Source organism: Leptodactylus fuscus, chromosome 1, assembly GCF_031893055.1.
Source record: "Leptodactylus fuscus isolate aLepFus1 chromosome 1, aLepFus1.hap2, whole genome shotgun sequence".
In the NCBI taxonomy this organism is placed as follows: domain Eukaryota; kingdom Metazoa; phylum Chordata; class Amphibia; order Anura; family Leptodactylidae; genus Leptodactylus; species Leptodactylus fuscus.
In genome coordinates this window covers 309,309,956-309,333,396 of record NC_134265.1, presented here as the reverse complement: position 1 = coordinate 309,333,396, position 23,441 = coordinate 309,309,956, and the positions used below count along the sequence as shown (strand labels likewise).

The 23,441-nt window shown below is 45.3% G+C and overlaps 1 protein-coding gene across 1 annotated transcript in view; it reads left to right on the top strand.

Annotated features, from left to right (window-relative positions):
- The window catches only part of LOC142184262 (cytochrome P450 4V2-like), a 43,012-nt gene that overhangs the window by 5,625 nt on the left and 13,946 nt on the right, over window positions 1-23,441 (top strand). Inside the window, exons 4-6 of the mRNA XM_075259039.1 lie at window positions 2,168-2,358; window positions 20,753-20,822; window positions 21,927-22,053. Coding sequence (XP_075115140.1) covers window positions 2,168-2,358; window positions 20,753-20,822; window positions 21,927-22,053 — 388 coding nt within the window. The remainder of the gene's footprint in view (window positions 1-2,167; window positions 2,359-20,752; window positions 20,823-21,926; window positions 22,054-23,441) is intronic.

Below are 23,441 nucleotides of genomic sequence, written 5' to 3'. Positions count from 1 at the left end.
TACACCTTCACAAGGGGTTAAAAGATAAAATGCAATTCAAAATATATTATGCAATGGAGATGTAAACTTCTGTTTGGCCACATGGCAGCACGCCAAAGGGAAGGAGTGTCACTGGGTGTTTGAAAAGTAGATTTTGCTGGAAAGATGTGTATGTGGGTCTAAACTGATGTTTCAGGACACAGCAGGGCTCAGAAGGGAAGGAGCTACAGTTTTTATCTTTTGGAATATAGATTTGGAGGGACTGGTTTCTAAATGCCATATTACTTTTTCAGAGCCATTTTATGTTGTGCCTAGATTGTGTCAGAAGAACCCCCCCTTCCAAAACTTTAAGCAAGTATCCTGGGCACAACAGCCTTTGGAGTATTCATCTCTGACAGATGCTGGGCACAATATACTGCATACTGAAGTGTCATATTTCTGGAAAAATTGCCATTTTCACCTTTCACCATCAGCTACAAATTCTAGTATGAAAATAGATTAAAGCAACACTTGTCCCATGTCAGGAGATTCCACTTTACTGGCATTTTAGGGCTCTACAAAAGTAGTTGGTACCCAAAAACCAAACCATCTAAATCTGTGCTCTAAAAAACAAGTAGTACTCCTTCTCTTGTGTGCCCAAACAGAAGTTTATACCCACATGTGACAATGTTAAGTACATTACCCTGAGTACAACAGTGTCATACATGTTGGCATAATCTCAGTTTGGGCACACAACAGGGTGCAGATGTGCTATGTGACATTTGGAGCACAGATTTAGATATTTAGTATCTGGACGCCATATTTGCAAAGCCTCTAAGGTACCAATAAGGGCTCGTTCACATCTGCGCCCGGTCTCCGTACTTCAGGTTTCCGTTTCCTGCATAAAACAGAGGCAGGAGACGGAAACCTGCAGGAGTCTCTCTCACCCATTCATTTGAATGGGTGAGAAAGCTGTCCGGCCGTGAGCGGCAGTGAGCGTTTTAGGCTCTCCACCACAAAACCGGGTTTTATGGTCTGGACCCAGAGTCGGACATGCAGTACTCTGTGTCCGGATTTAAAAAAACGGTTTTGCGGCGGAGAGCCTAAAACGCTCACCGCCGAACCCGGTCTATGGTTTCTGTCTTCTGGCATGCAGAAGACGGAAACCATAGAACGGAGAGTAGAACGCAGGTGTGAACCTAGCGTAAAGTGGAAGCCCCTAGAGAGTGACCCCATTTTGAAAACTGCACCCCTTAGAGAATTTATCAAGGTGTGTAGAGAGTATTAGTTTCTTAAATTAGTAAACTGTACAGAGTACATTGGGAACATTTCCTTTTCATTTCCTTTCTGTCACATACATTGTCATTAACAAGATCTTCATTCTTTAGCTCAGTTTGGTAAGTTTTTGCAAAACCAATTTGATACAATATTGCAACATTCCAGCAAAACAACTGACAGGATCAAACTCACTACACGACCACTGGGTGGCCACACAGACAAATGTACAGTGTATGACAGTCGTCACATGGCAAAATATAATCATATCAAGTTTTCTTTTTTTAACGCTGGTCATGTCATGTCTCATATCGGGATATGTTGAGCGAAGAAGTGTAAGTACACTTTTCCGTACACTAAAGCATCTGTTTCAGTTTAAAAAAAAAATTACTTAAATGTCCTTTTTAGAGATGTGCAAACATCTAAAGTTTAGTTTCCCTTTGGGTTCAGATGGTTCTGCCAAAAGAATTGAACAAATAAGTTCATCATGACCTTATTGTACTCCGGGGCCTAATCTTCCTTAACTACTCTTGGACATCCTTGTGACGTCCAGTACTTCCTTGGAGTGATTTTCTGATCTTCTGAGTGATATTATATATTCAGTGTCACAGCTGAGGCCTGTTATTGGACTTCAGTGGTCACATTGGAGGCGTTCCAACCTTATGGCATTATAACCCTGGGCCAACTAATGCCAACTGGCTGAAAGATGGATTGTTGTATGTTGTGAGGATGTCCAGGAGATATGAGGGCGGACCTCCACTTATTATACTATAATATAACACTCCCAGTTTGCAGGTGACAAACCACCAAAGTTTGAGGTTTGATTCAAAGATGCAATTCTTTTGAAAATTTGGGTCAAATCTGGTTTGTTTGGTTTGTTTTAGTTTCTCTTATTGTTATTAATGATTAATTCTTGTCTATTATAACCATCTAGCACTGGAGATAAGTGGCGATCCAGAAGGAAGATGTTCACACCCTCGTTCCACTTTGCTATTCTTGCGGAATTCGTAGAAGTTATGAATGAACAATCCAAAATATTGGTGGAGAAGCTCAGCAGTCATGTTGGCAAAGGATCTTTTAACTGCTTCATGAAGATAACGCTCTGCGCTTTGGATATAATATGTGGTATGTGAGAGTATTGATAATAACATATTACAGGGGTTCTCTGGTTCCAAAACATATCACTGACTATAATACTGATAACTAGAGATGAGCGAACACTAAAATGTTCGAGGTTCGAAATTCGATTCGAACAGCCGCTCAATGTTCGTGTGTTCGAACGGGTTTCGAACCCCATTATAGTCTATGGGGAACAGATACTCGTTAAGGGGGAAACCCAAATCCGTGTCTGGAGGGTCACCAAGTCCACTATGACACCCCAGGAAATGATGCCAACACCTCTGGAATGACACTGGGACAGCAGGGGAAGCATGTCTGGGGGCATCTAACACACCAAAGACCCTCTATTACCCCAACATCACAGCCTAACAACTACACACTTTACACACTCAATACCACCTCTCTGACAGTAGGAAAACACCTTGAAACATGTGTATTTGGCACTTGCAGTGAGGAGAGCTTGTCACCAGCAGTGAATTTGGCCCTTGTAGTAAGTTGAGGTTGGCACCAACATTTGTTTTGAAAATCAGGGTGGATTGAGCCTCTAACCAGCAGAGTTTGGGCAAATTCATGGTGGAGGGAGCCTCTAAAAACCCCAGTTTGGACCAATTCATGGTGGAGGGAGACTCTAAAAACCCCAGTTTGGACCAATTCATGGTGGAGGGAGACTCTAAAAACCCCAGTTTGGACCAATTCATGGTGGAGGGAGCCTCTAAAAACCCCAGTTTGGACCAATTCATGGTGGAGGGAGCCTCTAACCAGCCCAGTTTGGACCAATTAATGGTGGAGGGAGCCTCTAAACAGCCAAGTTTTGGGAAATTCATGGTGGAGGGAGCCTCTAACCAGCCCAGTTTGGACCAATTCATGGTGGAGGGAGCCTCTAAACAGCCCAGTTTGGGCAAATTCATGGTGGAGGGAGCCTCTAACCAGCCCAGTTTGGACCAATTAATGGTGGAGGGAGCCTCTAAACAGCCCAGTTTGGACCAATTAATGGTGGAGGGAGCCTCTAACCAGCCCAGTTTGGACCAATTAATGGTGGAGGGAGCCTCTAACCAGCCCAGTTTGGACCAATTAATGGTGGAGGGAGCCTCTAACCAGCCCAGTTTGGACCAATTAATGGTGGAGGGAGCCTCTAAACAGCCAAGTTTTGGGAAATTCATGGTGGAGGGAGCCTCTAACCAGCCCAGTTTGGACCAATTCATGGTGGAGGGAGCCTCTAAACAGCCCAGTTTGGGCAAATTCATGGTGGAGGGAGCCTCTAAAAAACCCAGTTTGGACCAATTCATGGTGGAGGGAGCCTCTAATTAGCCCAGTTTGGACCAATTAATTGTGGAGGGAGCCTCTAACCAGCCCAGTTTGGACCAATTAATGGTGGAGGGAGCCTCTAACCACCCCAGTTTGGGCAAATTCATGGTGGAGGGAGCCTCTAACCAGCCCAGTTTGGACCAATTAATGGTGGAGGGAGCCTCTAACCAGCCCAGTTTGGACCAATTAATGGTGGAGGGAGCCTCTAACCACCCCAGTTTGGACCAATTCATGGTGGAGGGAGCCTCTAACCAGCCCAGTTTGGACCAATTCATGGTGGAGGGAGCCTCTAAACAGCCAAGTTTTGGGAAATTCATGGTGGAGGGAGCCTCTAACCAGCCCAGTTTGGACCAATTCATGGTGGAGGGAGCCTCTAAACAGCCCAGTTTGGGCAAATTCATGGTGGAGGGAGCCTCTAACCAGCCCAGTTTGGACCAATTAATGGTGGAGGGAGCCTCTAAACAGCCAAGTTTTGGGAAATTCATGGTGGAGGGAGCCTCTAACCAGCCCAGTTTGGACCAATTCATGGTGGAGGGAGCCTCTAAACAGCCAAGTTTTGGGAAATTCATGGTGGAGGGAGCCTCTAAAAAACCCAGTTTGGACCAATTCATGGTGGAGGGAGCCTCTAATTAGCCCAGTTTGGACCAATTAATTGTGGAGGGAGCCTCTAACCAGCCCAGTTTGGACCAATTAATGGTGGAGGGAGCCTCTAACCACCCCAGTTTGGGCAAATTCATGGTGGAGGGAGCCTCTAACCAGCCCAGTTTGGACCAATTAATGGTGGAGGGAGCCTCTAAACAGCCAAGTTTTGGGAAATTCATGGTGGAGGGAGCCTCTAACCAGCCCAGTTTGGACCAATTCATGGTGGAGGGAGCCTCTAAACAGCCCAGTTTGGGCAAATTCATGGTGGAGGGAGCCTCTAAACAGCCCAGTTTGGGCAAATTCATGGTGGAGGGAGCCTCTAACCAGCCCAGTTTGGACCAATTAATGGTGGAGGGAGCCTCTAAACAGCCAAGTTTTGGGAAATTCATGGTGGAGGGAGCCTCTAACCAGCCCAGTTTGGACCAATTAATGGTGGAGGGAGCCTCTAACCAGCCCAGTTTGGACCAATTAATGGTGGAGGGAGCCTCTAACCAGCCCAGTTTGGACCAATTAATGGTGGAGGGAGCCTCTAACCACCCCAGTTTGGACCAATTCATGGTGGAGGGAGCCTCTAACCAGCCCAGTTTGGACCAATTAATGGTGGAGGGAGCCTCTAAACAGCCAAGTTTTGGGAAATTCATGGTGGAGGGAGCCTCTAACCAGCCCAGTTTGGACCAATTCATGGTGGAGGGAGCCTCTAAACAGCCCAGTTTGGGCAAATTCATGGTGGAGGGAGCCTCTAACCAGCCCAGTTTGGACCAATTAATGGTGGAGGGAGCCTCTAAACAGCCAAGTTTTGGGAAATTCATGGTGGAGGGAGCCTCTAACCAGCCCAGTTTGGACCAATTCATGGTGGAGGGAGCCTCTAAACAGCCAAGTTTTGGGAAATTCATGGTGGAGGGAGCCTCTAAAAAACCCAGTTTGGACCAATTCATGGTGGAGGGAGCCTCTAATTAGCCCAGTTTGGACCAATTAATTGTGGAGGGAGCCTCTAACCAGCCCAGTTTGGACCAATTAATGGTGGAGGGAGCCTCTAACCACCCCAGTTTGGGCAAATTCATGGTGGAGGGAGCCTCTAACCAGCCCAGTTTGGACCAATTAATGGTGGAGGGAGCCTCTAAACAGCCAAGTTTTGGGAAATTCATGGTGGAGGGAGCCTCTAACCAGCCCAGTTTGGACCAATTCATGGTGGAGGGAGCCTCTAAACAGCCCAGTTTGGGCAAATTCATGGTGGAGGGAGCCTCTAAACAGCCCAGTTTGGGCAAATTCATGGTGGAGGGAGCCTCTAACCAGCCCAGTTTGGACCAATTAATGGTGGAGGGAGCCTCTAAACAGCCAAGTTTTGGGAAATTCATGGTGGAGGGAGCCTCTAACCAGCCCAGTTTGGACCAATTAATGGTGGAGGGAGCCTCTAACCAGCCCAGTTTGGACCAATTAATGGTGGAGGGAGCCTCTAACCAGCCCAGTTTGGACCAATAAATGGTGGAGGGAGCCTCTAAACAGCCAAGTTTTGGGAAATTCATGGTGGAGGGAGCCTCTAACCAGCCCAGTTTGGACCAATTCATGGTGGAGGGAGCCTCTAAACAGCCCAGTTTGGGCAAATTCATGGTGGAGGGAGCCTCTAAAAAACCCAGTTTGGACCAATTCATGGTGGAGGGAGCCTCTAATTAGCCCAGTTTGGACCAATTAATTGTGGAGGGAGCCTCTAACCAGCCCAGTTTGGACCAATTAATGGTGGAGGGAGCCTCTAAAAAACCCAGTTTGGACCAATTCATGGTGGAGGGAGCCTCTAATTAGCCCAGTTTGGACCAATTAATTGTGGAGGGAGCCTCTAACCAGCCCAGTTTGGACCAATTAATGGTGGAGGGAGCCTCTAACCACCCCAGTTTGGACCAATTCATGGTGGAGGGAGCCTCTAACCACCCCAGTTTGGACCAATTCATGGTGGAGGGAGCCTCTAAACAGCCCAGTTTGGGCAAATTCATGGTGGAGGGAGCCTCTAACCAGCCCAGTTTGGACCAATTAATGGTGGAGGGAGCCTCTAAACAGCCCAGTTTGGGCAAATTCATGGTGGAGGGAGCCTCTAACCAGCCCAGTTTGGACCAATTAATGGTGGAGGGAGCCTCTAAACAGCCAAGTTTTGGGAAATTCATGGTGGAGGGAGCCTCTAACCAGCCCAGTTTGGACCAATTAATGGTGGAGGGAGCCTCTAACCACCCCAGTTTGGGCAAATTCATGGTGGAGGGAGCCTCTAACCAGCCCAGTTTGGACCAATTAATGGTGGAGGGAGCCTCTAAACAGCCCAGTTTGGGCAAATTCATGGTGGAGGGAGCCTCTAAACAGCCAAGTTTTGGGAAATTCATGGTGGAGGGAGCCTCTAACCAGCCCAGTTTGGACCAATTCATGGTGGAGGGAGCCTCTAAACAGCCCAGTTTGGGCAAATTCATGGTGGAGGGAGCCTCTAAAAAACCCAGTTTGGACCAATTCATGGTGGAGGGAGCCTCTAATTAGCCCAGTTTGGACCAATTAATTGTGGAGGGAGCCTCTAACCAGCCCAGTTTGGACCAATTAATGGTGGAGGGAGCCTCTAAAAAACCCAGTTTGGACCAATTCATGGTGGAGGGAGCCTCTAATTAGCCCAGTTTGGACCAATTAATTGTGGAGGGAGCCTCTAACCAGCCCAGTTTGGACCAATTAATGGTGGAGGGAGCCTCTAAAAAACCCAGTTTGGACCAATTCATGGTGGAGGGAGCCTCTAATTAGCCCAGTTTGGACCAATTAATTGTGGAGGGAGCCTCTAACCAGCCCAGTTTGGACCAATTAATGGTGGAGGGAGCCTCTAACCACCCCAGTTTGGACCAATTCATGGTGGAGGGAGCCTCTAACCACCCCAGTTTGGACCAATTCATGGTGGAGGGAGCCTCTAAACAGCCCAGTTTGGGCAAATTCATGGTGGAGGGAGCCTCTAACCAGCAGAGTTGGGGGAAATCAGGGTGGAGGGAGCCTAGTATTAGCAGAATTGTGCAACGCTTATGGTGGATGAGTATGAGGATGCGGAGGAATTGGAGAGGTTGAGTACAGACATGGAGTTTCATGTTGGGGTGCTTTACACAGGTGGGCACAAAAATGACGGCTCTACCCAGTGGTGGTTCATTTTTATCAAAGTGAGCCGGTCGGCACTCTCAGCTGACAGACGGGTGCGCTTGTCAGTGATGATGCCACCGGCTGCACTGAACACCCTCTCAGATAGGACGCTGGCGGCAGGACAGGACAGCACCTCCAAGGCATATAGGGCAAGTTCAAGCCACAGGTCCAACTTCGACACCCAATACGTGTAGGGCGCAGAGGGGTCGGAGAGGACAGGGCTGTGGTCGGAAAGGTATTCCCGCAACATGCGCCTATACTTCTCACGCCTGGTGACACTAGGACCCTCCGTGGCGGCACTTTGGCGAGGGGGTGCCATCAAGGTGTCCCAGACCTTAGACAGTGTGCCCCTCGTTTGTGTGGACCGGTGAGAACTTGGTTGCCTACTGGAGGAACTGCCCTCCCTGCCGCCAACGTCACATGCTGGAAACATCTCCATCATATTCTGCACCAATTGCCTGTGGCAAGCATTGATGCGATTGGCCCTCCCCTCTACCGGAATAAAAGACGAGATGTTGTTTTTATACCGGGGGTCAAGGATAGCAAAGATCCAGTACTGGTTGTCCTCCATGATTTTGACAATACGCTTGTCGGTTGTAAAGCACCCCAACATGAACTCAGCCATGTCTGCCACAGTGTTAGTTGGCATGACTCCTCTGGCCCCACCGGAAAGTTCAATCTCCATTTCCTCCTCATCCTCCATGTCTACCCATCCGCGCTGCAACAATGGGACGATTCGAAGTTGCCCGGAAGCCTCCTGTATCACCATCACATCATCGGACAACTCTTCTTCCTCCTCCTCCTCCTCCTCCTCCTCCATTAAACGCAGTGAAGCGGACAGATGTGTGGACCTACTCTCCAGCTGTGACGGATCGGATGCTATCCCTAACTCCTCTGTGTGATCTGAGTTATCCCTGATGTCAATCAGGGATTCTCTCAGAACACACAAGAGCGGGATTGTAAGGCTCACCATCGCATCCTCAGAGCTCACCCTCCTTGTGGACTCCTCAAAGACCCGTAGGATGTCACAAAGGTCTCTCATCCATGGCCACTCATGGATGTGAAACTGAGGCAGCTGACTTTGTGGCACCCTAGGGTTTTGTAGCTGGTATTCCATCAAAGGTCTCTGCTGCTCAACCACTCTATTCAACATCTGAAACGTTGAGTTCCAGCGTGTGGGGACGTCGCACAAAAGCCGGTGTTGTGGCACATGCAGGCGTTGCTGGAGAGATTTTAAGCTAGCAGCAGCTACTGTCGACTTGCGAAAGTGGGCGCACATGCGCCGCACTTTCACCAGTAGCTCTGGAACATTGGGGTAGCTCTTTAGGAAACGTTGCACCACTAGGTTGAAGACGTGGGCCAGGCATGGAACATGTTGGAGTCCGGCAAGCTCCAGAGCTGCTACCAGGTTCCGGCCGTTATCACAAACGACCATGCCTGGGCCCAGGTGCAGCGGCTCAAACCATATTGCCGTCTCATCGAGGAGGGCATCCCTCACCTCGGAGGCAGTGTGCTGTCTGTCCCCCAAGCTGATCAGCTTCAGCACAGCCTGCTGACGTCTACCAACGCCAGTGCTGCAACGTTTCCAACTCGTAGCTGGGGTCAATCTAACAGCGGAGGAGGAGGCGGTGGCGGAGGAGGAGGCGGTGGCGGAGGAGGAGGCGGTAGAAGAGGAGGAGGAGGGGGGTGTTCTTCTCGTGTCCCTGCCAGGAATGTTAGGCGGGGAGACGAGGTACACCGGGCCAGTTTGGGAAGCAGTCCCAGCCTCAACTACATTCACCCAGTGTGCCGTCAGTGAAATGTAGCGTCCCTGTCCGCATGCACTTGTCCACGCGTCGGTGGTCAAGTGGACCTTTGTGCAAAGCGCGGAACTAAGGGCCCGCCTGATGTTGAGTGACACGTGCTGGTGCAAGGCGGGGACGGCACACCGGGAGAAGTAGTGACGGCTAGGGACGGCATAGCGAGGTGCCGCAGTTGCCATCAGGTCCAGGAAGGCGGGAGTTTCAACAAGCCGGAACGCCAACATCTCCTGGGCCAGCAGTTTAGCGATGTTGGCGTTCAAGGCTTGCGCGTGTGGGTGGTTAGCAGTGTATTTCTGCCGCCGCTCCAATGTCTGAGAGATGGTGGGTTGTTGTAAAGAAACGCCTGATGGTGCCTTTGATGGTGCAGGAGAAGGAGATAAGACAGGACCAGGGGAGGATGAGGTAGAAGTCAACAAAGTGGCGGAGGCAGATGAAGTGGTGTCCTGGCTCGTCCTCTGGAGTGCATCGCCAGCACAGTCAGCAGTGGCAGTGGCAGAGGCAGAGGCAGAGGCAGTGGCAGTGGCGTGAACGGCAGTCGGCCTTTGTCCTGCCGTTGCTGCCTGCCACTGATTCCAGTGCTTGGATTCCAAATGACGGCGCATTGAAGTGGTGGACAGGTTGCTCTTCTCAGAGCCCCTAATCAATTTCGAGAGGCAAATTGTGCAGACAACACTATATCTGTCCTCGGCGCATTCCTTGAAAAAACTCCACACCTTCGAGAAACGTGCCCTCGAGGTGGGAGTTTTTCGGGGCTGGGTACGAACTGGAACATCTTGGGAGATTCCGGGTGTGGCCTGGCTTCGCCTAAGCTGCTGACCTCTGCCTCTGCCTCTAGCTACCCTTTTTGGTGCTGCACCTGCCTCAACATCCACACTACTTTCCCCGCTTGACATCCCCCCTGTCCAGGTCGGGTCAGTGTCCTCATCATCCACCACTTCCTCTTCCAACTCCTGTCTCATCTCCTCCTCCCGCACAATGCGCCGGTCAACTGGATGCCCTGACGGCAACTGCGTCACATCATCGTCGATGAGGGTGGGTTGCTGGTCATCCACCACCAAATCGAACGGAGATGGAGGAGACTCTAGTGTTTGAGCATCTGGATACAGATGCTCCTCTGTTAGGTTCGTGGAATCGTGACGTGGAGAGGCAGGTTGAGGGACAATGAAAGGAGCGGAGAACAGCTCTGGGGAGCAGGGACAGTTTGGGTTATTGTTCTGTAAAGCTTCGGAATTTTGGGAGGAAGGAAGACAAGACTGTTGGGTAATAGGAGGAGAGGAGGCAGAGTCTGACTGGCTGCTGGACAATGTGCTGTAAGCGTTCTCTGACAGCCATTGCAAGACCTGTTCCTGGTTCTCGGGCCTACTAAGGTTTGTACCCTGCAGTTTAGTTAATGTGGCAAGCAACCCTGGCACTGTGGAGTGGCGCAATGCTTGCTGCCCCACAGGAGTAGGCACGGGACGCCCTGTGGCTTCACTGCTACCTTGCTCCCCAGAACCATTCCCCCGACCTCGCCCACGGCCTCGTCCACGTCCCTTTCCGGGAGCCTTGCGCATTTTGAATTCCTAGTTAGAAATTGGCACTGTATACCAGTAGTAAAAATTGTGGGTGCACGTAACCCCAATATATTCTTTGAATTCCCAGTCAGAAACTGGCACTATATGGCAGTAGCAAGAAATGAGGGTATTTGTATTCCCAATATACTCTTTGAATTCCCAGTCAGACAATGGCACTGTATACCAGTAGTAAAAATTGTGGGTGCACGTAACCCCAATATATTCTTTGAATTACCAGTCAGAAACTGGCACTATATGGCAGTAGCAAGAAATGAGGGTATTTATAACCCCAATATATTCTTTGAATTCCCAGTCAGACAATGGCACTGTATACCAGTAGTAAAAATTGTGGGTGCACGTAACCCCAATATATTCTTTGAATTCCCAGTCAGAAACTGGCACTATATGGCAGTAGCAAGAAATGAGGGTATTTGTATTCCCAATATACTCTTTGAATTCCCAGTCAGACAATGGCACTGTATACCAGTAGTAAAAATTGTGGGTGCACGTAACCCCAATATATTCTTTGAATTCCCAGTCAGACACTGGCACTATATGGCAGTAGCAAGAAATGAGGGTATTTGTATTCCCAATATATTCTTTGAATTCCCAGTCAGACAATGGCACTGTATACCAGTAGTAAAAATTGTGGGTGCACGTAACCCCAATATATTCTTTGAATTACCAGTCAGAAACTGGCACTATATGGCAGTAGCAAGAAATGAGGGTATTTATAACCCCAATATATTCTTTGAATTCCCAGTCAGACAATGGCACTGTATACCAGTAGTAAAAATTGTGGGTGCACGTAACCCCAATATATTCTTTGAATTCCCAGTCAGAAACTGGCACTATATGGCAGTAGCAAGAAATGAGGGTATTTATAACCCCAATATATTCTTTGAATTCCCAGTCAGACAATGGCACTGTATACCAGTAGTAAAAATTGTGGGTGCACGTAACCCCAATATATTCTTTGAATTCCCAGTCAGAAACTGGCACTATATGGCAGTAGCAAGAAATGAGGGTATTTGTATTCCCAATATACTCTTTGAATTCCCAGTCAGACAATGGCACTGTATACCAGTAGTAAAAATTGTGGGTGCACGTAACCCCAATATATTCTTTGAATTCCCAGTCAGAAACTGGCACTATATGGCAGTAGCAAGAAATGAGGGTATTTGTATTCCCAATATACTCTTTGAATTCCCAGTCAGACAATGGCACTGTATACCAGTAGTAAAAATTGTGGGTGCACGTAACCCCAATATATTCTTTGAATTCCCAGTCAGACACTGGCACTATATGGCAGTAGCAAGAAATGAGGGTATTTGTATTCCCAATATACTCTTTGAATTCCCAGTCAGACAATGGCACTGTATACCAGTAGTAAAAATTGTGGGTGCACGTAACCCCAATATATTCTTTGAATTACCAGTCAGAAACTGGCACTATATGGCAGTAGCAAGAAATGAGGGTATTTATAACCCCAATATATTCTTTGAATTCCCAGTCAGACAATGGCACTGTATACCAGTAGTAAAAATTGTGGGTGCACGTAACCCCAATATATTCTTTGAATTCCCAGTCAGAAACTGGCACTATATGGCAGTAGCAAGAAATGAGGGTATTTGTATTCCCAATATACTCTTTGAATTCCCAGTCAGACAATGGCACTGTATACCAGTAGTAAAAATTGTGGGTGCACGTAACCCCAATATATTCTTTGAATTCCCAGTCAGACACTGGCACTATATGGCAGTAGCAAGAAATGAGGGTATTTGTATTCCCAATATATTCTTTGAATTCCCAGTCAGACAATGGCACTGTATACCAGTAGTAAAAATTGTGGGTGCACGTAACCCCAATATATTCTTTGAATTACCAGTCAGAAACTGGCACTATATGGCAGTAGCAAGAAATGAGGGTATTTATAACCCCAATATATTCTTTGAATTCCCAGTCAGACAATGGCACTGTATACCAGTAGTAAAAATTGTGGGTGCACGTAACCCCAATATATTCTTTGAATTCCCAGTCAGAAACTGGCACTATATGGCAGTAGCAAGAAATGAGGGTATTTATAACCCCAATATATTCTTTGAATTCCCAGTCAGACAATGGCACTGTATACCAGTAGTAAAAATTGTGGGTGCACGTAACCCCAATATATTCTTTGAATTCCCAGTCAGAAACTGGCACTATATGGCAGTAGCAAGAAATGAGGGTATTTGTATTCCCAATATACTCTTTGAATTCCCAGTCAGACAATGGCACTGTATACCAGTAGTAAAAATTGTGGGTGCACGTAACCCCAATATATTCTTTGAATTCCCAGTCAGAAACTGGCACTATATGGCAGTAGCAAGAAATGAGGGTATTTGTATTCCCAATATACTCTTTGAATTCCCAGTCAGACAATGGCACTGTATACCAGTAGTAAAAATTGTGGGTGCACGTAACCCCAATATATTCTTTGAATTCCCAGTCAGACACTGGCACTATATGGCAGTAGCAAGAAATGAGGGTATTTGTATTCCCAATATACTCTTTGAATTCCCAGTCAGACAATGGCACTGTATACCAGTAGTAAAAATTGTGGGTGCACGTAACCCCAATATATTCTTTGAATTACCAGTCAGAAACTGGCACTATATGGCAGTAGCAAGAAATGAGGGTATTTGTATTCCCAATATATTCTTTGAATTCCCAGTCAGACAATGGCACTGTATACCAGTAGTAAAAATTGTGGGTGCACGTAACCCCAATATATTCTTTGAATTACCAGTCAGAAACTGGCACTATATGGCAGTAGCAAGAAATGAGGGTATTTATAACCCCAATATATTCTTTGAATTCCCAGTCAGACAATGGCACTGTATACCAGTAGTAAAAATTGTGGGTGCACGTAACCCCAATATATTCTTTGAATTCCCAGTCAGAAACTGGCACTATATGGCAGTAGCAAGAAATGAGGGTATTTATAACCCCAATATATTCTTTGAATTCCCAGTCAGACAATGGCACTGTATACCAGTAGTAAAAATTGTGGGTGCACGTAACCCCAATATATTCTTTGAATTCCCAGTCAGAAACTGGCACTATATGGCAGTAGCAAGAAATGAGGGTATTTGTATTCCCAATATACTCTTTGAATTCCCAGTCAGACAATGGCACTGTATACCAGTAGTAAAAATTGTGGGTGCACGTAACCCCAATATATTCTTTGAATTCCCAGTCAGAAACTGGCACTATATGGCAGTAGCAAGAAATGAGGGTATTTGTATTCCCAATATACTCTTTGAATTCCCAGTCAGACAATGGCACTGTATACCAGTAGTAAAAATTGTGGGTGCACGTAACCCCAATATATTCTTTGAATTCCCAGTCAGACACTGGCACTATATGGCAGTAGCAAGAAATGAGGGTATTTGTATTCCCAATATACTCTTTGAATTCCCAGTCAGACAATGGCACTGTATACCAGTAGTAAAAATTGTGGGTGCACGTAACCCCAATATATTCTTTGAATTACCAGTCAGAAACTGGCACTATATGGCAGTAGCAAGAAATGAGGGTATTTATAACCCCAATATATTCTTTGAATTCCCAGTCAGACAATGGCACTGTATACCAGTAGTAAAAATTGTGGGTGCACGTAACCCCAATATATTCTTTGAATTCCCAGTCAGAAACTGGCACTATATGGCAGTAGCAAGAAATGAGGGTATTTGTATTCCCAATATACTCTTTGAATTCCCAGTCAGACAATGGCACTGTATACCAGTAGTAAAAATTGTGGGTGCACGTAACCCCAATATATTCTTTGAATTCCCAGTCAGACACTGGCACTATATGGCAGTAGCAAGAAATGAGGGTATTTGTATTCCCAATATATTCTTTGAATTCCCAGTCAGACAATGGCACTGTATACCAGTAGTAAAAATTGTGGGTGCACGTAACCCCAATATATTCTTTGAATTACCAGTCAGAAACTGGCACTATATGGCAGTAGCAAGAAATGAGGGTATTTGTATTCCCAATATATTCTTTGAATTCCCAGTCAGACAATGGCACTGTATACCAGTAGTAAAAATTGTGGGTGTATATAGCCCCAATTCTATTGCTAGGGGACTTGCAGGGTATTTCTGGGGTGAAGGTGGGGGGGCACACCGTTGGAACGGGTATCGGGGTATATATCGGGTATACGGGAATACACTGACAGTGTATTCCATTCAGGATCCTGGGAAAGCTGGGTTGCGGCGATTGAGCCCGTCAGTGCCACGTTACACTGACAAGCTTCTCCCTGGAATTTAGCTCTTACAAGAGCTGTTGGTTGTCTTCTCCTTCCTATCCTAGCCTGTCCCTGCCTACCCAGAATCTAAGCCCTAGCTAGCTGGACGGAAACCTCCGTCCTCGGTGAATTGCAAGCTCAGAATGACGCGAAGCTGGGCGTCGCTGTTCTTTTAAATTAGAGGTCACATGTTTTCGGCAGCCAATGGGTTTTGCCTACTTTTTTCAACGTCACCGGTGTCGTAGTTCCTGTCCCACCTACCCAGCGCTGTTATTGGAGCAAAAAAGGCGCCAGGGAAGGTGGGAGGGGAATCGAGTAATGGCGCACTTTACCACGCGGTGTTCGATTCGATTCGAACATGCCGAACAGCCTAATATCCGATCGAACATGAGTTCGATAGAACACTGTTCGCTCATCTCTACTGATAACTTCTTAAAACGTGCCTACAAATAATTGAAATAATAAATTCACTGACTGAGTAGGAATAGTAACTAATAAGATAAAATATAACTTTTATTAAAGTCTCAATAAAATAAACACCTATAATGTATTCCCAATAATGTGATTACAAACAAATAAAACTAATTTTGAATTAAAGAGGGTAAAGGAATTGCAAATCAGGACTATCTTAAGTGGCGTTCACACTACCGCTGCTGTCCGACCCAGGGTTTCCGTTGTAAATCCCGGGTAAACTGGACAGGGGACGGCTTTCTGACGGTCACCTTTAAAACCCATTCACTTGACCGCCAGTGTCTGTATGTGGTCTATGGGGAAAAATGCTTCATTTCAGGGGATCCCACCATTCGACTCTGGAGGGTCACCAAGTCCACTATGACACCTCAGCAAATGATGCCAACACCTCTGGAATGACACTGGGACAGCAGGGGAAGCATGTCTGGGGGCATCTAACACACCAAAGACCCTCTATTACCCCAACATCACAGCCTATCAACTACACACTTTCCAAACTCAAAAAAACCTCTATCAAAGTGGGAAAATACCTGGAAACCTTCTTTCTTCCCCAAATGGATGGACACAAACCCAAATTTAAGCTAAAGAAACATTAACAAGGACCCCTTTAAATCACGTTGCCCATGACAACCACAGATGGAATAGACAATGGGAAATCCAAAAGCCCTCACCCACCCTGACCTGTCATTGTTTATGTTTGTGTGATGTGGTGAGACCTTCAAAAATTCACTTTTCTGGCCCTTAACGTGAGCCCTTCCAAATTAAGTTAGAGGCCCTTAAGCTGAGCTACCAGCAGAGATTTGTTGGCCCTTTAGGTGACTTCAGCCTCTTACCAGCAGAGTGTTAGCCCCTTTAAAATTCTTTGCCCCTAAAACGGTGGTTCCAGAACCATCACTCTCATTGTGTTGGATTGATGCAGTGGATTGGACTGAGGACCCAGACATTGACCTTGATTTTAATTGGGAAATTGATAACATTTTGGCATCAAGTCCTGGGGGTAACTTTTATTTAGAGGACCGCAAAGGTGGAGAATTGGCTGCAACTACTACTACCGGTAATGGTCCTGTAATATCGGACTCTAGATTACCTCTACAGGGTTCTGATCAGGTGTTAATAGTCCAAACAACATGCTCCAGTACTTTAGCTGTAGAGCAGAAACCACTTTCCCTTCCAACAACAGATTTAACCAAGCTTCTTCTTCTTCTTCATCATCATCATCATCATCATCATCATCCTGCTGAGATGGAGCCACTAAAAGAAACCTTGCCTTCAAAGGCATGTCCTGGAGCTGCGACTGAGCCAAATCTAAACACAGAGTCCTTTAGAACTAAACAAAATTCACCAGCAGTGTTTTTGGCCCTTAGGGTGAGTTGAGCCTTGCACCAGCATGTGCCTCGTAACCTTAGGTGGGCCCTAAGTTCTACACTAAGTTACACAGAGTTCCACTTGACTACCGACACGTGGACAAGTGCATGCAGCCAGGGACGCTGCATCTCAATCGCGGCACACTGGCTGAATGTAGTTGAGGGTGGGACCGGGTCGCAAACTGTGGCGGCCTGCTTTGTCTCCCCGCCCAATATTCCTGGCAGGAGTGCTCCTACTCCGCTGTTAAATCGACCCCAACTACGAGCTGGAAACGCTGCAACACTGGCGTGGGGAGATGTCAGCAGGCCGTGCTGAAGCTCATCAGCTTGGGGGACAGACAGCACACTGCCTCCAAGGTGAGGGATGCCATCCTGGATGAGATGGCAATGTTTTTTGCCCTGCTGCACCTGGGCCCAGGTGCAGGTTGGCGTACGTGATAATGGCCGGAACCTGGTAGCAGATCTGGAGCTTGCCAGACTCAAACACGGGGGTACACACCCTGGATATCTGGATTGAGCGTGCATAGCCTGACTGAATTTCTGTCTCTCCCACCTAGGTTTTGGGGGTACACACTGTGAAAAACTGGATTGAGCGTACATTGCCGGACTGAATTTTGGTGTCTCCCACCTAGGTTTTGGGGGTACACACCCTGGATATCTGGATTGAGCGTACATTTGATGCCTCTGTTGTCATAGTTCCTGTCCCACCTCCCCTGCACAGTTATTGGTGCAAAAAACGCGCCAGGGAAGGTGGGAGGGGATACAAATTTTTACTGCGTATGCCGCGTGGTATTCGAATGGGAACGAATACCTCGAATGGCCTGATATTTGATCGAATACCTATTCTATCAAATGGTGTTCGCTCATCTCTATTCATTAATAATGAGACAGCATAAGTGAGGGAGCTCTAAATACAGAGCACCTCACTATTTATAATCTATAAACTGTCTCATACCCAATAATGACAGACACTCATGTACCCGAAGTCAAACTCATATGTGTCACATATCAGATGATTCTTATAAAATATCCAGTCCCTGAATGCTAGTGTGAACCAACCCTTAGCTCCCTGGGTGAAGGAAGGTATGAGCATACTGTGAGTGCATAAAACAATTGATAGCCCTCCTTTGTGATACCTTTTCCTCTTTTATTGAAGTCAGGTTTTTTTGGTCTATAATGACGTTTTTGGGATTTAAACTACAGGTGTTTATTTTATTAAGAGGTTAATAAAAGTTATATTTTATCTTATGAGTTACTAGTCCTACTGAGTCAGTAAATTTCTGGGTTTTCTGGTTTGTAACATCTTTGGCACCATGGGGTAAGCACCCATCAAGCATTTCTTATGTATTGTGTGGAGACGCATTAAATGGGGAGTCTCATCTCAGCCATTAAAGACAGAGATGAGAATCTATTCATCTCTGGCCATCTGACAAGGTCAGGAGTTACAGGGACAGGGGAAGGAGGTTGTTCTACGCTGTCTCCATAAGTCACTGAGGTAAATCGGAGGTATAGAAACTGTGCAGCACAGGGGCCACACGGTGGCTCAGTGGTTAGCACTGCTGCCTTGCAGCACTGGAGTCCTGGTGTTCAAATCCCACCAAGGGCAAAAAACCATCTGCAAGGAGTTTGTATGTTCTCCCCGTGTTTGCATGGATTTCCATTCCAAAGACATACTGATAGGGAAAAATGTACATTGTGAGCCCTACAGTATGTGGGGCTCACAATCTACATTTAAGAAAATTTAAAAAAAAAAAAAAAAAAAAAAAAAAAGAAACTGTGCAGCACATCAAGCCACATTATTTCTACTATTTACTTCTAAATAGACATAACACCACTTTATTTGGCTGTTCTGACACTTTCACATGACTGAGGAAAGGGGGAATTTTTAACGTGTAGGGTACTCAGCTTAATTGACTTCAATTGGAGGATTTGGCCTGTACACTCAGACATGTGCGTGAGGCCTTAGAGTTCGATACTCCCATATCAGCCATGACTGACTGAGATAAAAATATCTCTATAAACCACCACCCAGACTCTTAGGAGTCCAGGCGGTGATTTCACCTAACCTTTATACCTAGGACTCTGGTACTTGGCCTTTTTACCTCCGATGTGTCACATTCCTGATCAGAGTCTTGAAGACAATGCTGTTAACTAATTCCCAATAAGCCATATAGGATCTACTTGTCAGCAATGTCCCTTTCTGTCTCCATAGCAAAAGCTAGTAGCTGTCTATAAATGACAGACAATTGTATTTCTTTCTAACCAGATTCACATGTTCTTACCTTTGGATTTGTACCCAAAACACGTTGGGTACAACCAGGAAAGAGAACCAGGAAAAATTGCCTAGTTATAGTCAGAAACAGACTGAATATATGACACATACACTATATGAAAATATATAGTAGGAGAACAAACAATAAACGTCTAGGAAAGAGGCCTGAGGCTGCTAAACTTCTATAATCCCCTTTCTGATTCCCTTTGATGGCTGCCTGTCTACACAGAGTAAACTTATTACCCCTGGAGCAAGACATGTGAAGAAGGTTTAGGACGTGCAGTCTATCGCAGACAGGGAGACGAAAATGGACCCTTTAATGTCAAAACTAGCCATTGATCAGCATATAACAGGAATTCTGGGTATAACAGGAAGGATGTGTACATAGACGTGTCCCATTGTGGTCTGGACCCTGATAGTGTAAGAATGGTAAATGTAAATGCTGATAAAATGTACGGATCAGGCACAGCTGATGGTTGCACAGAGTGAACGCAAGCTCAGCTTTTACATCTGGGCTCGTGAGCCTATCGTTACCCCCTTGCAGGAAGCCCTGACTACACATAGACCTATGTATATTGATGGTCACTGCATCTTCATGTTTAACCCAGTGTTTTACTTTTCTTGTTCAAAACATGGGAGAGGTTTAGGCTAAGGCCCCACGTTGAAGAAATGCTGTTTTTGTTGCAGATTTTACTGTGGTTTTTGAGCTAGGAGTGGATTTAACAAAAAGAGCTTCCTTTATATTTTCCATTCCTTTTCAAGCCACTCCTATCTTTGGCTCAAAAGAAGACAGCAAAATCTGCAACAACAAACAGTGCAATTCCACAATGTGGGACCTCAGCCTTACTAAGCAGTATGCAGCAGAATTTTAGCATAATTTGCACCAAAAAAGCTATACAAAAACATACATTGTGGCACATTAATCAAATGTTTTAGACTCTTCCCAGACACATTTACTACTTGTATGCAAAGAGGTGTGGTTCAGTGGGAAGTGGGCGTGGCTTAAAATGTTATTCTGTGCACCAAAAATGAACCAGATTTTTGGTCCAATTTGCACCAAAAACCATACAAAAACATACATTGCGGCACATTAATCAAGTGTTTCAGACACTTTTCAGACACTTTTACGACTTGTATGGAAAGGGATGTGGCTCGGTTGGAAGTGACCATTATTTAAGTTGACTCCATTCCTCAAAAATACCAAATACCTCAAATTTTGCTTTATTTATCTGGCATAAACTAAGCCAAATAATAGGAGGAGCAAAACTAGACTAGACAATTTAATATTGTTACAGATGTATCTAACAGCATTAGACTGTTTGCTGTATCTGGTGCATTGTCAGACTGTCTAGTCTAAGTTTTTTCTTTCAGTGTTTGTAAACCTGCCGAACTGTGATAATACTGTATATTTTCGTATAATACATGACTCTTTGGTGTGTGTGTATAATAATACTTTTTTACAAGACTCGAGCCCATTAATCTTTTGTATATTACAAATTGATATTTCTGCAAATTCAATTATTTTCTGTAAACATAATTTTTCTGCTCTGTAGAGACAGCCATGGGAAGGAAAATTTATGCACAGAGCAACAGTGATTCTGAATATGTCAAAGCTATTTATGAGTAAGTATTAGGTAATAGAATTATCTTAATATGTAGATTGTGCCTGGTCCCCACTTGGCCTACATTGATTGTGTACATACAATCATGACTGTATTCAAGAGCACAGCTTCTTCCCAGTCTCTTCTGCCCACTTCACCCATAATTGAAAAGCAGTGTATATATACTTGTATACAGAGCGCCATGAATCATTGTTGAGTGGTAGAGCAAAGGTGGGGGGAGTGCCAAGGTAATGAATAAATATAAGACATCTGCATTCTCTTAGCATCCACTGACTACCTATTACAAGTCTTTATATTCCTGACTAGCCTCTGCCTGCGACTTCTTCTGCGTGTTGTTGGTATCGATGATCCGCCTATATTCAGCAAATTGCTGCTGTAGATGGTTTGCCTGCTCCAGCATTTCGGCAGCTCTTAAGCTGTCCTGCTGCAGAACTTGTTCCTCGCGCTGTGCTTGTTTTTCATTACTCAAACATTTTTCATTTCTCTCTCGACCCAATTCTGAATTTGCGGGCAGAAGCTAGTATTAACATAAATTAATAGGAGTCATGAAGCCATGTCATTTACCGGGCTAAAAAGTATTCTATGTGTTAATCGAGTTTACAAACTATCTATGTGGCAAAATTCATCCAAATCCGTTCAGCAGTTTTCAAGCTCTGCTACATCTGTACATAAACAGCTCTGCTACATCTGGCATATTGCATGAAAGGTGTTTTCCAATCTCAGTGTCTGATCAGCTTCTGTGGTATATGTGTGTTTACAGAGCAGGCTTTATCAGCAAAACTGCAAATAGTTGAAATCTCCTGCAGTTTAACATAGTATATGAACATAAATTCATAACAGTCATGAAGCCATGTCCTTTACCATGATAAAAAAGTCACCTATGTGTCAATCGAGGTTACAAACTATCTATGTGCCGAATTTCAGTCAAATCCGTTCAGCTGTTTTTGCATGAAAGAGGAACAAACAACCTAACACACAAACACACAAACTTTCACATTTATAATATTAGTAGGATGATGGGAAATTTTGGTAATTGTTGAGCTTTTACCTTGTTAACCTGAGGCTATGTTCAATATATGAAACATGTATTTGTTTTTTTCCTTAGGATGAGTGATTTAGTACATCGCCGTCAGAAGATGCCCTGGTTGTGGCCAGATTTTATTTTTTCTCATTTACATGTTGGAAAAAGACATGACAAAAACTTAAAAATTCTCCACTCATTTACTGACCAGGTTAGTAATGTTGTATAACGCTTCTTGATGTAACATTGTTTAGAAGTGTCCTGCATACAATTATAGGGAATTAATTTATCTGCATTTATTTTGTAGAGAATCTGGACAATCTTAAACTAGATCTCAACTTTCTTGTAGCTTCCTTGAGTTATAATCTGAAGTAATTGTTTAGATGGGGTCCCGCAGCCATTTATTACCAGTGGTGGAAAGCAGCAACAGAATGCTGATGCTCTGTATCCACCACCTTGAACCGGGGCAGAAAATAAAGAAGAATCCAAGGCAGAAGTTCACCTCAAATTCCTCTTTACTTTCTTTACTTTTTATCGGAACAGGTTGTGCAACACTCAGGAGGGCCAGGGCTGGTATCACGGGTAATATCAGATGTGGCCGGCTTTCAGGGGGTCCCTGGGTCCCAAATGTGCACAAAATCTCCCTTTTTGATGTCCCCGATTACCCGCCCCCACTCTGATATCTGACAATGACAACAGACAACCAGGCTTCGGGGGTAATCGTTGCTCTTTTTACTAGCAGGACGAGTTGATACAAATATACATATGGAGGAATTCTTCACATACAATACAGCAATCTTTGTAGGCAGTGTCCAATTAAGCAGGGGGTGGAGCTTGGAGCAGGAATGCTTTGGATAGATTAATTAATAGTTGTTTGAGTAGTAAACTTGTATATACTTGTAAAGACAGCCTGTATCCAGGGGTTAGCCCTCAACAACTGGGTACACGTATGTAGAAGAGCAAATACAATTTTTCTTAGCAGCGGGAGATTCTCGATTTCTGCCAGACTAGCTATGGGCTTCTTAAATATAGATTTGTCCCAAAGACTTACTTGGATAGAGAGATACGTGTAGACGTCCCAGATGTATGGATAAAACTGGTCCGTAAGCTTAGTGCTTGTAAAATTGGAGCTTCAGAGGAAAACACTCTCTGAGAAAGATCTCGAGTACAGAGGGAGAGACATCTTTGCTTGCAGGGCTGTGGGAGCTGGCGGCCATTTCTCCATGTGCTCAGTCTGCTAGCTGTGACTACCCAAAAGCCCAAAAAAACAAAGCTAACTACCCCCCTCGAGGGGGTTGTTACTCGACCCCTCCTCCAGGCCAAATCAAGGGAGCTTGATTGATCCTGGAGGCCACCTGATTATAATGGACACACCCTCACACTGACAACTCAAATTACAATGGCAAAGTATAGGCAGGTGTAGTTCACAAAAACATCCACCAGATGGCGCATTAATAGACCCCCTGTGTGCTGGCTCTGGAAAAATAGAAATGAAGGAATGAAGGGGGAATAAACGTTTTACCTTATATGCAAATGTCCATATCATCTCGGTCTGCAAGGACTATAAAAGGGAATTGGACTAGCAGTACCGGGACATTA